The sequence below is a fragment of the Podarcis melisellensis genome (genome assembly GCF_964234715.1).
Source record: "Podarcis melisellensis genome assembly, chromosome: 6".
Taxonomy (NCBI): Eukaryota; Metazoa; Chordata; class Lepidosauria; order Squamata; family Lacertidae; genus Podarcis; species Podarcis melisellensis.
The window spans coordinates 59,081,535-59,094,032 of NC_138538.1; the positions used below are offsets into that span (position 1 = coordinate 59,081,535).

At 42.3% G+C, this 12,498-nt stretch overlaps 1 protein-coding gene across 1 annotated transcript; it reads right to left on the reverse strand.

Moving 5' to 3' along the window:
- Window positions 1-1,323: 1,323 nt before the first annotated feature.
- LOC309372321 (cytochrome P450 2J4-like) lies at window positions 1,324-11,257 on the reverse strand. Its single transcript, XM_081915847.1, has 9 exons — window positions 10,970-11,257; window positions 9,230-9,392; window positions 8,308-8,457; window positions 7,165-7,325; window positions 6,194-6,370; window positions 5,665-5,800; window positions 4,275-4,462; window positions 3,003-3,141; window positions 1,324-1,780 (listed from the first exon to the last, which is right to left on the reverse strand). The coding sequence occupies exons 1-9, from the start codon at window positions 11,168-11,170 to the stop codon at window positions 1,605-1,607; spliced, it is 1,491 nt and encodes a 496-aa protein (XP_081771973.1). The 5' UTR covers window positions 11,171-11,257; the 3' UTR covers window positions 1,324-1,604.
- Window positions 11,258-12,498: the final 1,241 nt, after the last annotated feature.

The window sequence follows — 12,498 nt, forward strand, 5'->3', positions numbered from 1 at the left end:
CTGAAGACCACAAAGCCTGGGCAGGCTCTTACAATAGAATATAGTTTTTCAGATAGCTTGGACCTAAGGCGCATAGGGCATTATGGGTTTTAGCTATGTGCAGCTGCTGTTGTATTTGGTTACATTCCGGGTTTTTTATCATTATTTATTTTTCTTGTTAGAATTTATATAGCCATCAGGTCTATATTTACATAGCACTGAGTGGGAGATGACAATTCTGAAAGCTCCAATGAGGTCAACAGCAGTTGGGTATGTTTAGCCTCGAAAAGAGGAGACCAAGAGGAGATAAGATAGCCATCTTCAAATATCTCAAGGGCTGTCACATGAATGATGGAATAAGCATTTTTTCTCTCCTGCTCTGGTGGGTATCTAATTACAAGAAAGGAGATTCTGACAAAACTTCAGAAAGAACTTTCTGACAGTAAGAGCTGTTCATCAGTGCAATGGACTTCCTTAGGAGGTTGTGGGCTCTCCTTCCTCTCAGATAGAGGTTGGCTGGCCATCAGTCATTGATGCTTTAGTTGAGATTCCTGCATTTCAGGGGGTTGAACTATATGCCCTTGGGGGTCTTTTGCAACTCTACGGTTCTATGGCTACAAGTGTGTAGAGGACAGATAGCAGATTAAGTTGCCTCTTGACAAAATATAAATGTAACTACTGAAATACAGAGGTTTGTGAGGTTTTTTGAATAATAGGAGATTGCCAGAATTGATACAAACAATTAGTTCAAAGGGATGAGGCCAAGAGGGAGTGGTGTGGCTAGAGGAAACAAAGGGACCACAGATATCCTGTGTCAAGGGACAACAGAAACCAGGAGATGCAGATACAGATTTAGGAGAGCATGAACTGTTTGGTGGCACTGGGCATGCAGCCTCAAGAGCACTGCAGGGGATGTTGAAACTATGATTTAGAATGGAGCGTGAGAGGCAGGGGGTGCTGAACACTGGCATCATGCAGGGCACCAAGGTCTGCCACTGCCCTGACCACAATATGGACACAACTTGTCTGCTCAGCTCTGAGATAAGCAGATACTTCTTTTAGGACAAGAAGGCTTTCAGTCATTCTTGGAAGGTCTCTTGTTTTATCAATAAGTCACTGACCTTTTGTAGTGTCTTCTGCTAGGGCTACTTCCACATTAGGGGAGGAATTCAATAATGTGCAATAACCCCAACAGGGCAAGCATTTCAGCTTGCCAGGCAGACAGACCACCTGCTGTCTCCCTGCACCCCAGTATACTCGCACTTAAGCCATTTTTTGGGGGGGTGCCCCTGGAGAAGTGGGGGGTAACCGTCTTGTGCAAGCTTGAGCATCAAAGTCTACAACTTGGAGTTCCAACTGAGCTCTTTTATTGCAATACTTATAAGACATTGCTCTAGCTGTGCCACAGGGACAATTTTAAAAGTCACATACTTGAGATCATTTATGAGAAGAACCACACAGCAGTCATGCAGATTGAACTTGAGGCCTTCTAAATACAATGGACATGCATTACTATTGAGCTATGACTATTGAGCTGCCCCCCTAAGGACAGAAACTAAGGAGGCAGTGCTGGCCAAATTCTTCACCATCTTCTTTTAATGAGCAGTGCCATAAAATGAGTTCCCTCAGCGAGAGATTGCGCATATCCGGTAGGGCTGGGGGGATAACGTAAGACCTGACCGATGGTCAAGGCTTAATGTCACACCTTTTGGAGCCTGGAAAGTGAACTTCTGAAGTAGGGTAGTGAAGAAAAGAAAAAGCTCAGTCCTGGCCAATTGTTCTCCAAGACAAACTCGCTTTCCTAAAAGGGGAGGGGGGAGAGAGAGAGAGAGAGAGAAAGAGAGAAAGAGAGAAAGAGAGAGAGAGAGAGAGAGAGAGAGAGAGAGAGAGAGAGAGAGAGAGAGACTATGTTAGTAGAGAGTTTACATCAGGGTTCAGCAACCTTTTTCAGAAGTGGGCCGGTCCATTGTCCCTCAGACCATGTAGTGGGCTGGACTATATTTTTTGGGGGGGGGGAATGAACAAATTCCTATGCCTCACAAATAACCCAGAGATGCATTTTAAATAAAAGCACACATTCTACTCATGTAAAAACACACTGATTCCCGGACCGTCCATAGGCCGGATGGAAAAGGCAATTGGGCCGCAACTGGCCCACGGGCCTTAGGTTGCCTACGCCTGGTTTACATCTTCATAGCAATCTCTGTAAATCATACTTCTCAAACCAATACACGAACACACACAAAATACAGCCATTCTTTGAAATTTACAGTGTTGTTCTCCAACCAACCAATGTGTACAAAAATGCATATTAAGGGAAAGTGTAAAAAATATATATGCCTATATCAGAGAAAAGAACATACAAAAATCCATTATATTAGGGGACTTGTTTACAAAATTGTGTATATTAGTCACAGTGAGATTTAAAAATGTGTCAATAAGAAAAACATGCACCAAAATGGGTTTTCTTTTCAATTGCGGATGGCACCTGAAATGTGGGGAACTGAATGTAAGATTGGGAAAATGAAGGAAACCAAAGTTGACAGATCCATCCATCCCTAGCCTTACAGCTTCCCTCTCACATTCCAAAAATGTGAAGAAGGCAAACAGGTTTTATTTATTTTATAAAATTTATATACCGTTTGATTGTAGAAAACATCGTAATTATGATTCAGTTAATAATTCCCCGAGAAGTTGCTTACTTTCTGAGCTGCATAGTGAGAAGCAGGCTCCTATTCTCAGGGTGCAGTGAAGAAAACAACTTCGTGAGCATGGAGAGGGGAAACACTTTAACAATACAGCCTAACTCCCTGTGGGCTGCTCATGAAGATATCAGGAAACACCCCCTCAAAAATCTACACTGCGCTAGTGTCAGCACCATTTTGTGTTACACCATACACCCCAAAGGGCAGCCATTTTGTGACTGGTGCCCACAGCACTTTCTTAAATACACAATATAGTTAGCAATATTCCAAGGTCTCAGTAACTAAGCTGCCATCATATAGCCCTTCAACTTTTGTTACCTGCAGAGAACGGCAGGAATGCTTCCCTTCTCCGGAACTGACTGTTCTCTAGAAAATGGCCAGGATTAAACATATTGGGTGTTTCCCACTCATCCTCATCAAAGAGCACTGAGGTCAGGTTGGTGATCAATAAGGTTCCCTGGCAAATAAAAAGCAGAGAAGTAGATTAGAAATGGCAAGGTGCTTTCACATATATATGAATTTATAGCAGTTCTAAGCCTCTATCCCCTGACAGAAAAAGAATATGTTCTGAATGCAATATTTACTTCTCATTATTAAGTAATTCATTCAAAGATTTCCCACAAAAGCACAGTTCCAATATAGATTTTAAAAGACATTCAAGGTCTGCTGGACTACGAAAATTCAGGGTTAGCAACACCAGATACTGGCTAATTTCTGACAGACTAGCTACCCATTCAAACTGAGACTGGTACAACTCTGTATTTAGACCACAGGTTTCCACATGGTGCCCTCCAGATGTTTGGGGATACAGCCTCATCATCCCTGAATTCTCACCTGCCACGCGGGAGGCCCGGGTTCGATTCCCGGCCAACGCACCAAGAAATGTAGCCTTTCTAGTCCCTTTTAACCAAGGATAGGAAAATGTTGCACCCGAGCAGGGAGGAAAGGAGCCAAACGACACCAAGGGGTTAAATCCAGAGAAAGAGCTTTTATTCTGCCATCCCGGGGGGGGGGGGGCAGAGGAGCAAGTGTGATAAAGTCACAAAACAAGCACTAAGTTCACAGCCATTGCACAGAGTATATATCCCCTTCCAGTTCCCTCCCCTTTCTCCTCCCATGTGTCTCCTGTCTTGGGACCATTTTTGGACTCTTCCCAGGAAAGGGGGTGAGAAACCAAGGGGGTTTCAGAGTGTTCCAGTTATGTTTCATTCTCATGCTTTGGCATGGTTCCCGGACAGAAAGTAAGTTGCAATCTGGTTTTAGCAAGGCCAAAAACTCTAAGAAAACAATGGACTCTGTTCCCTACCTTTTGTTGCAGTCTTTTAGTTACAGCAAAAGGAATATGCTTAGCTAATGCTTTTTGTCTTAGAGGAAATGCAGTTTTAAAAATGCTTGAGGCGAGGCTTTGAGGCTTGGCTGGGGGGGGGGGGATTCACAAACAGTTTTTTGGGGTTTCTTGGGGTAATCCTAACTGTTCCCCTTCAACAGCACAATGTTGGCTACCCCTAGTTTAAACTTCGGATTAAAGTGTGTGCAGTTAAATGGAAGAGCAAAGACAGACAAGAAGAGCAATATGTTCTTAACATTTACTTTGGGCACATGAAACCCAGCCAGTGTCGTGTCCTTAGTTGTTATCCGGGTCCCATTCAAAGGCACAATGCTGCTTTTTCTTTGAATTTCATGAACAACCGCATTGGTATAGGGCATGCTGTCCCTGTCATCAATCGCTGGCTGGCGAGACTGGCCAATCACAGAATCTATTTCCTCTTGGACCCTTGCTGCAAAGAGAGAAAAAACATCTGCTATAAATAGAAGAGGAACAGACATAAACTAATATCTGCAGAGGAGGCCCATCTTGTCGTTCCACCTCTGGGTGCCCTTTGCCACCAGAGTGCCAGCATTGATTCAAGACTCCTTTTTCCCCACCCAAGATCTTTAGTTGGAATGGTTCATTTTCTGCCAAAATAGAATTGTTTTGGCTGTACCATTTATTAATTATTTTCTTATCATTCCAGTTCAGTTAAGGATCACTTCCCGGCGGGCACCCCAAAGTATTTTGCAATATAATAAAAACATATGGGGGAAATTCTTGCTCTTCTGATTGCTCATTAAACGGAAGAATAGCAGTTTGCCAGATAGAAAGCTCCCTTTCCCCTTCTCTTTCTGCACTGTTCTGTGGCCTCTCCCAACCTCCTTGGACCAATTTGAAGGTGTGTGAGAGAGACGTACAGTGGCGGGATGTTCTGTTGCGCAAGTGAAGTCCTTGCACAGAGCTTCTGCTTTTATATATAAAAGCATTTATAGCATATGCATATATAATTTTTTGTGGGAATTAAACTTTACAGAGTTATGTGGAAGAGAGCCCAAGTCGTTGACCCTTTGCCTTTTCCCTCCTATAAAAACTACACAATACACTCTTTTTAAAAGTTAGAATAGCTTTTACTCAGTGTACTTGCCCTTGTTAGATTAAACATACAATTCAGGTAGGTGTTACTTATGTTAACTAATACATATTACATAGATTTGTATCGAAGAATGACTAACGGTGCTACACACTGACTAGCTTTGAGACAGACAGCAACACCACAGAACATAACTGCTGCCCTAGCTGTTAAGACTGTTAATAACTGCCAAAAGTGAACCAACAGAAAATAGCAACCTCAGACATATGACATCACCGACTTCTACAGCCCTTCTGAGCAATAACCCTTTACTTAGCGTTTTGGATGCTTTCATCTCACATTTTTAATACACAACAGCTTAAAAGAACAACAGCACATATATTGCAAAGTAACATAGCAATATGGCATTGGGAATCGTTCGAAAAAAGAGAAGGGTGGTTGATACTCAATGTTAGTCAAATTTATGGCAGGCACATTGAAGTTATATAGCCAATAAGTCAGATACTTTGATTTCAATAGAGGATTTGTTGAGTGCAATCCAAAGTAATGAAAGATAAGTAGGCAAATGATGGTTCTACCTTGAACTTCCGGGAAAATGGCCATGTACAGCAAGGCCCAGCGCAGGGTTGTGGAAGTTGATTCCGTTCCAGCAAAAAAGAGATCCAGTGTTGAATGTAGGAGGTTGTCTTTATGGAAACTGAAAGCAGCATCCTCCTTAAAACAAAGAAAATGCACCAAAGGGTTCATCTGTCATTAAAAACACCACCCCAGTTTCAGTCCTATATATCAAGTGATAGCAATGAGATTCATGAGCTCTATTCCTGACAAGTGTCCTGCACAGCCAAGTCAACAGCCCTGTGAATCTGGTGAAATTCAGGCACTGGACAAGTGGTGATATACATTATTTCCTATTCACGTGTGTGTGTGTGTGTGTGTGTGTGTGTGTGTGCAAACACACAAACAAACACCTCACCAGTTTGTCTGCTTTCATACAGAGCCAATGGAAACTATATGGTAAGTTCTGATCCTTTAGACTGTGTCTCTGCTTTCTATTATTAACCATTACTATTATTAATACTACCACAAACTATACTTTTTGTTTCTTACCGTGGCCATTTGATTCAGGTACGCATCTATTAAGTCTCTGGGTTCAGATGGGTTCCAGTCCTCTTCATGTTTTTCAATGATTTCTCTTACAAAGGATTTCAGTTGTCCCCAGTTTTTAATAACAGTCTGATGGGGCCCTGGCAAGTGCTTCATGATAGCGGGAAATGCATTGTACAGCTGAAGAAACAAATATTAGCATCAGATTTGTTCAGGGAAAGCCCTCTCATAACAGTTGCAGATAACTCTGCTATCAAAGGAGGTAGCAATCCATGCGATGGCTTCCCATAAAGATGGCTACCTGTTTGAAAAATGCATGCACCTTGCCTGATGATATCAGGAAAATGATGCCAATGTAGCTTTCCCATTTGATGATGCTTATCTGCATGGGGTGGTCTTTCACAGATTCTAATTGGTAGGTGGAGAGTATGGAATTAAGCCGTGTATGTCATTTGGGATTGCATCACTGTGTTCATTGCAAGACATGCTCTGGATCTTAAGTCCTGCTTATGAACACACTCAATACCCAGTGTTATTTAGCTACATAAATAGTCCAGCACAGTGTGAGAATGTTCCCAATATGGAAAATAAAACTAACTAGCCTTCTCATGATATGTGCTACTTGTCCAATTTTTTTGATTTTATTCCATCACTCATGTGATTCCCCACTTAAACGCCTAAAATGTATCGTAGCACATGATTTTTAGTTGTGATGCCTGCTTTATAATACTGAAGACACCCAACTCATACATCCTCAGTATTATGATAGACAATGTTAAATAAAAACAAGATGTCAAAGGGACTTGATATGGGGTGAGATGCTTGAATTACAAGTTCAAGAACATAAAGAAACCAGAACATAAAGAACAATGATGGCCCAAAGTGAATGAATGAACAGTCAACAAGAATGTAGGAGTGTGCCTGGAACCAGAGCGACTGTTGTGGTTTCTCATACGATCTCACAGAAGATGTACCTGAATCCAAATACTTCCCTGAAGATACATTATCTCATCAAAGAAGCGCAGAAACTTGTGGAAATTGCTGTCATGGTAATCAAAGCGGTCCCCAAAAGTGACAGAACAAATGATATTTGAAACAGCATTATTAATCTGAAAGTGAGGGTCAAATGGCTGCCCTGGAGAGGGAGAGAAGAAGAAAATGGAGAAGGAATAAGACTGCTTATGGCTTCCATGTAACAAAAACAGAAGGTGGGGGAAGTGGGTGGGTCTGGACAGAGTATGGGGGGGACAGCAGAAGTTCTTCAGATAGAGGGTGTTTAGATGACGCAGTTATGGAGTTTTATACCTTTAGTGGCACATGCTATAGGTATAAGCTATCTAGCACATTGTTCTGTGAGATGTTGTTTTGAGGTTGTGGGGGCCAGACCCCCTCAATCCCTGGATGCAGCAAGTGTTAAAACATAAGGCAGGCTACCTTCCTCATGAGGTGATCACCTGGGGGATGGGCTATTATGGGAAACAAAGGAAAGGACCTCTGCGGGAGGCTGCAAGCATTCCCATTGGGAGTGTTAATATTGTGATTCCCTTGCCCCATCCTAGGCTCATGTTGTATATGTGTGTAAATAAACCATGTATCATAAATGGACCTTAGTCTCTTCAAAAAAGGAAACACAAAGGCTGGGAAATCTCACACTGCTTGGAGGTTGGGTGTGTGTGCAACAATGTTTTGCCAAGGCAGTAGGTTTGGCAACAAAGGCCTGCAAAAATGACAGAGACAGAAAATATACACAGGAACTATTGCACAAATTCCATTTGTGACTTTGTCAAAGCTATCAAAATCGGCACACTTCCCTCAAAACACACAGCGTACCAATTCTGTTGCTCTCCTGTACTAATTGAGTGACTTTGGGTTTCAACTGCAGGTCTCACTGCATACATGGAGCCTGACATTAGCAGAGGCTTCTGCATTTTAATGGCAGCTGAACTCCTACATGCCACAATGGACTGAGTTTTGCATTGACACCCATCTAACCATGGGGATGTCCCAGCTTATGCAGAGCTGCATTTGCACAAAGCAGCACTTGAAAGCTTCATACCACAACAAATGTATTTTTTAACCTTTCATACGAAATAGGCTTTTTTGATTCTGGTTCGCACCTTTCTCAACTTCAATAGCTTCCTTTAGGTATCGGCTCTCCTCCTGTATTCGTTCTTCTAAAGTCCTTTTACCCAAACCAAAGTTTCTGAGCGTTGATATGGCAAATCGTCTCTGTTGTTTCCAGGTAAGACCATTAGAAGTCAACACTCCTAGATGAGAAGAAATAGCAAGCAGAGCAGGGCAACCAAGATGATTAAGGGTCTAGAACAGAAGTCTTATGAGCAATGCCTGAGGTATCTGGGCAAGTTTAGCCTGGTAAAGAGGAAACTTGAGAGGAGATGTGATAACCATCTTAGGACTGTCACACGGAAGATTGAGGAAGTTTGTTCTCTCCCTCTCTGGAGAACCCAAACCAATGGCTTCAAGTTACAAAAAAGGAGATTCTGACTAGACACCAGGAAGAACTTTATGACAGTAAGAACTGTTTGACAGTGGAATGGACTTCCCAGTAAGCAACAAAAATCCACTGGGTGTGCAGGTGGGAGGAAATGAAGAGGGAGTGTGGAAAGTGTCCCCCACCATTTATTTATTTACCCTCCCCTTACATAAGGTTGCACTCCCATATGTAAAATAAGTGGAGATTGTTAGCCCACTGTACTAACTTTGTCCTGTGAAAAACATTGGGAACTGTGATGGAAAGACAGCATATGTTTGAAATACACAAAATGAAGTAAACGTATAGGAACACATAAAGCAGTCATTATGTATTTTACAAATGTCCCTTCTGCACTGAAGCCCTTTAGGACACTCTGGAATTGCTTTTCTGGATTAATGGTACCTGTTTAATGTTTATATGGTCTTGATTATTTAATGATATTTCTGGTTTTCTTTCATATATTTTTGGCTTTTTGATTAGATAGGCAATAGGAAATGATGAGACAATGTTATTTAAACAATTGACCATAATTAAAAGTAACTCACCCAAACCCCTAGTGATTTCCTTGGTAAAAGGAAGATTTGGACGATCTATGAAGTTTTCACCCTGATGGACAAGAGCTTCTTTCACCAGACGCAATCCATTCACAATCACAATCCATGTTTTCCCAACCTGAATGCTGAAGACATTGCCATATTTTTCTGCCAGCTGGAAGGAGAGGAAGAATACAAGACAGGATCAAATATCCCTATGTGGTCTTTATTAATATATTCTATATTAATTTGCCTGCTTGATGTTTATAGAATGCCTGTATGGAAGATGTAATCTTGGTTTCGCTCAAATACATCAGGGACATCAGAGATGCCAAAAGGGTTTCCTGGGCCCAGTACATGGACAGGCCCCCTCCATTCTCCTCCTGCAATCTATTGGCAAGAGCTGCTGCTTCTGCACATATATTAACTTAGGCTAGCCTACCACCACAATGTTGCAAAGAGCAGGAGGGTAGGCTAACGTACAACAAAACACACAAACAAGAGCACACACACACATTTTTCCAGTCTTGATAAGGGTGAGGGGATCCTTATAGTAAAGCATCGTCTATAGGAATTTTAATTTGCTTGCCAATTGTGGCTTTGTGGGACGTGGAAGATCAGGGAGCACTGCATATCATCATGTTCTTCTCAGCATGAAGTTATTTTTTTCAAGGGAGTTAAATAATTTGAAACATTTTATTCTATAAAAGCAACACACTAGGGGAAAGAAGGAAATAACATAGACACAAAAAAATGCTTTGTGTACACAAGTGTTCTCCACTCATACAGCATGAGGCTTGAAGCAACAAGAAGCTTCTACTTTTTTTATTATAAGTTTCTTTAGAAATGTCTAATTTACCTTAAGAGAGAGAGAGAGTGCACTTTGGGTCCCTATTGGCTTGCAGCCTTGTACATATGTACCCTATGTACCCCTCTGTCAGCAGTTGTAAGGGATAGCCAATATTGTGTGCTCAGTGCCATAGTGTGAGGGGGACAGAAAAAAGTAAGAAAAAATGATGGGACTTCCCAGCTTCCTGCTGTCTTCTTCCTGCCTCCTTAGATTCAGAAAGTGTCTTTTTTAAAAGAAACGTCCTATTGCACTAACTGACCCCAAGCAAGCAAGCAGAAAGTTGCATTTGATGTGTCACGTCTATCAGGTATATGTTGTTTAGTCGTCTCCAACTCTTCATGACTCCATGGACCAGAGCATGCCAGGCACTCCTGTCTTCCACAGGTATATAGTCTAAGCAAACCTGCGAAGCTGTTTGGCATCCTGTTTAAGAGGGGATCACGAGAAAAGCAAACTTACCTCTGGACGGGAGCTGGACAGAGCTGGTCATTAACATACCCAAGCAATACGTGGCTCATAGCAAATATGTGACATTTTTCTGACCAGAGTTAGAGTGAAAAGGAAGAAGTGGTGGAAATAACCTGCTAACAAAATAGAATCATGCAAACAACCATCCTACCTTTTATGGCAGGTGTGGACACAGGCTTGTTACCAATGACTGTTAAGCAAAATAGATCCCCCAGATTCAGAGGCCATACACATCTGGATGGAACAAACCGCAGGAGATGCATTTGCCTTCATGCCCCAGCTGTGGGCTGCTCAGAGACCTCTGGCTGGCTACTCTTGGAATCAGGATGCTAGACTGGGGCATCTAACCCTCATTTTCCAGTGAGGTTTCTACGCTCCTTTCCACTGCAACGTCACCTGTTTTCTCACCATCTGGTTCATTCCTTCATTCTTACCTTCCGTGCTGCCAAATGTGGGTCCTTTGCCCCAAAATGTGGTATATTACCCAGCAAGGGAAGAGGCCTGGGCCCTGGGGGGAAATCCCTTGGGCGAATCCTTTTCTTGTAATCAGCAAGAAGTAGAAATGTTGCCAGAAACACCAGAACAACTTGCAGGGACAAGGCCTCCCAGAGGACAGAGAGCAACTGGAGCAGCATCTTCAAAGCCTTCTAGCCTTCCTTTGTCAGAGCACACTGTTTTATGTTGGGAGAACAGAAATCTGATCCCAGGAGAGCAGTTATACCTCTCCTCTTGGTTAATGTTTCCGTCAAAAAACCAGGGCAAAGTTTGCAACCCATTTATTGCTTTACATCATACCAACCAGGAGGCTGAAGGAGATGGCTTATTGAGTAACTCTTCTTAGGGGGAAGGGGGAGAGTAGTTTTCTGAATCAGAATATTTCCTTCTTGTTCTCACTTTCAACACACACACACACACACACACACACACACACACACACCCTTTTCACATGTACTAAATGTATCTTAAAATACCATAAGCAGCAATAGTCTGTCATTTCTTGGAAAAAGGTGCCGCTAACTGGACTCACACTTCAGCCCGACTGGGCTAGGCGAGCTGGGTAGCACTTCCAGGGACCACCTTCTGCACAGGAACAGGTCAAAGTCTAGCAGAGTATAAACGACTCGGAGAGCAGCTCTGTAGACTATCTTCTTTATTCTATCTACAACTATATACAGAGCTAAATGAGGTCTAAGCATAAATAAATGCTGAACTGCACTGAGTGTCTGCAGCTGCTCTTAGCAGCAACCTTATCTAAACACACGATCTCTCTCTAACACTCAGTCTCTGTCTCTCTGACACACTGACTGACTGACTGATGTGGTGCTGAAGCTGAATAAGAAGAGAGCAGAACACGCCCCCTCCTCTCTGGAGAATCAGCAGAGACACCAGGAGATTCTTGGATATGGGAGGGGTGAAATCTCTTCAGTAACAGCATCTTTAAGTTGGGACCACTACTTAAAACAGGTTTGTGACACATATTAAAGACTCTAAACCAATAAGTTTCTGCAGTTCTTTCTAAGGGTCTGAGGAGGTTGTCTCAATTGATCATCTTATCTCATATAGGATAGGACTCATCTTGCCTCTGGCTGCTCAGACCCAACAGGTTAAATTTCACTTGTTTTGAAGAGTAAAGATTAGTATCTTAGCTGACATTTGTAGAAGAATTATCTGCAAGTGCAAATCAATGCTGGCTCTTTGATATCTTCAGACCAGAACAGGTTCAGCAACTCCCAATTCTAAAGCCAGTTTCCTACAAACACAACCCCCCCATCCAAAATCTGATGTGGGGTGGGGTGGGATGGCTGGAGATATTTTATTTCTTTATTTTATATTTACTTTTAAATTATAACCATTATATTCCACCTATGGTGGCATTAATGGTTCTCCTCTTCCTCATTTTATCATCACAAGCAGCCCGTGAGGTCGGTTAAGCCAAGTGATAGTGACCAGCCCAAGGTCACCC

Bases quoted from the DNA above. Each gene is read 5' to 3' on its own strand.
- LOC309372321 (XM_081915847.1), bottom strand. From the start codon at position 11,170: ATGCTGCTCCAGTTGCTCTCTGTCCTCTGGGAGGCCTTGTCCCTGCAA. The intron at 5,801-6,193 runs GTAAGAAACAAA...CTTTGTTTTAAG, and splicing joins ACCTGAATCAAATGGCCACG to GAGGATGCTGCTTTCAGTTT. The intron at 1,781-3,002 runs GTAACAAAAGTT...CTCCCCTTTTAG, and splicing joins ATTCCTGCCGTTCTCTGCAG to GAAAGCGAGTTTGTCTTGGA.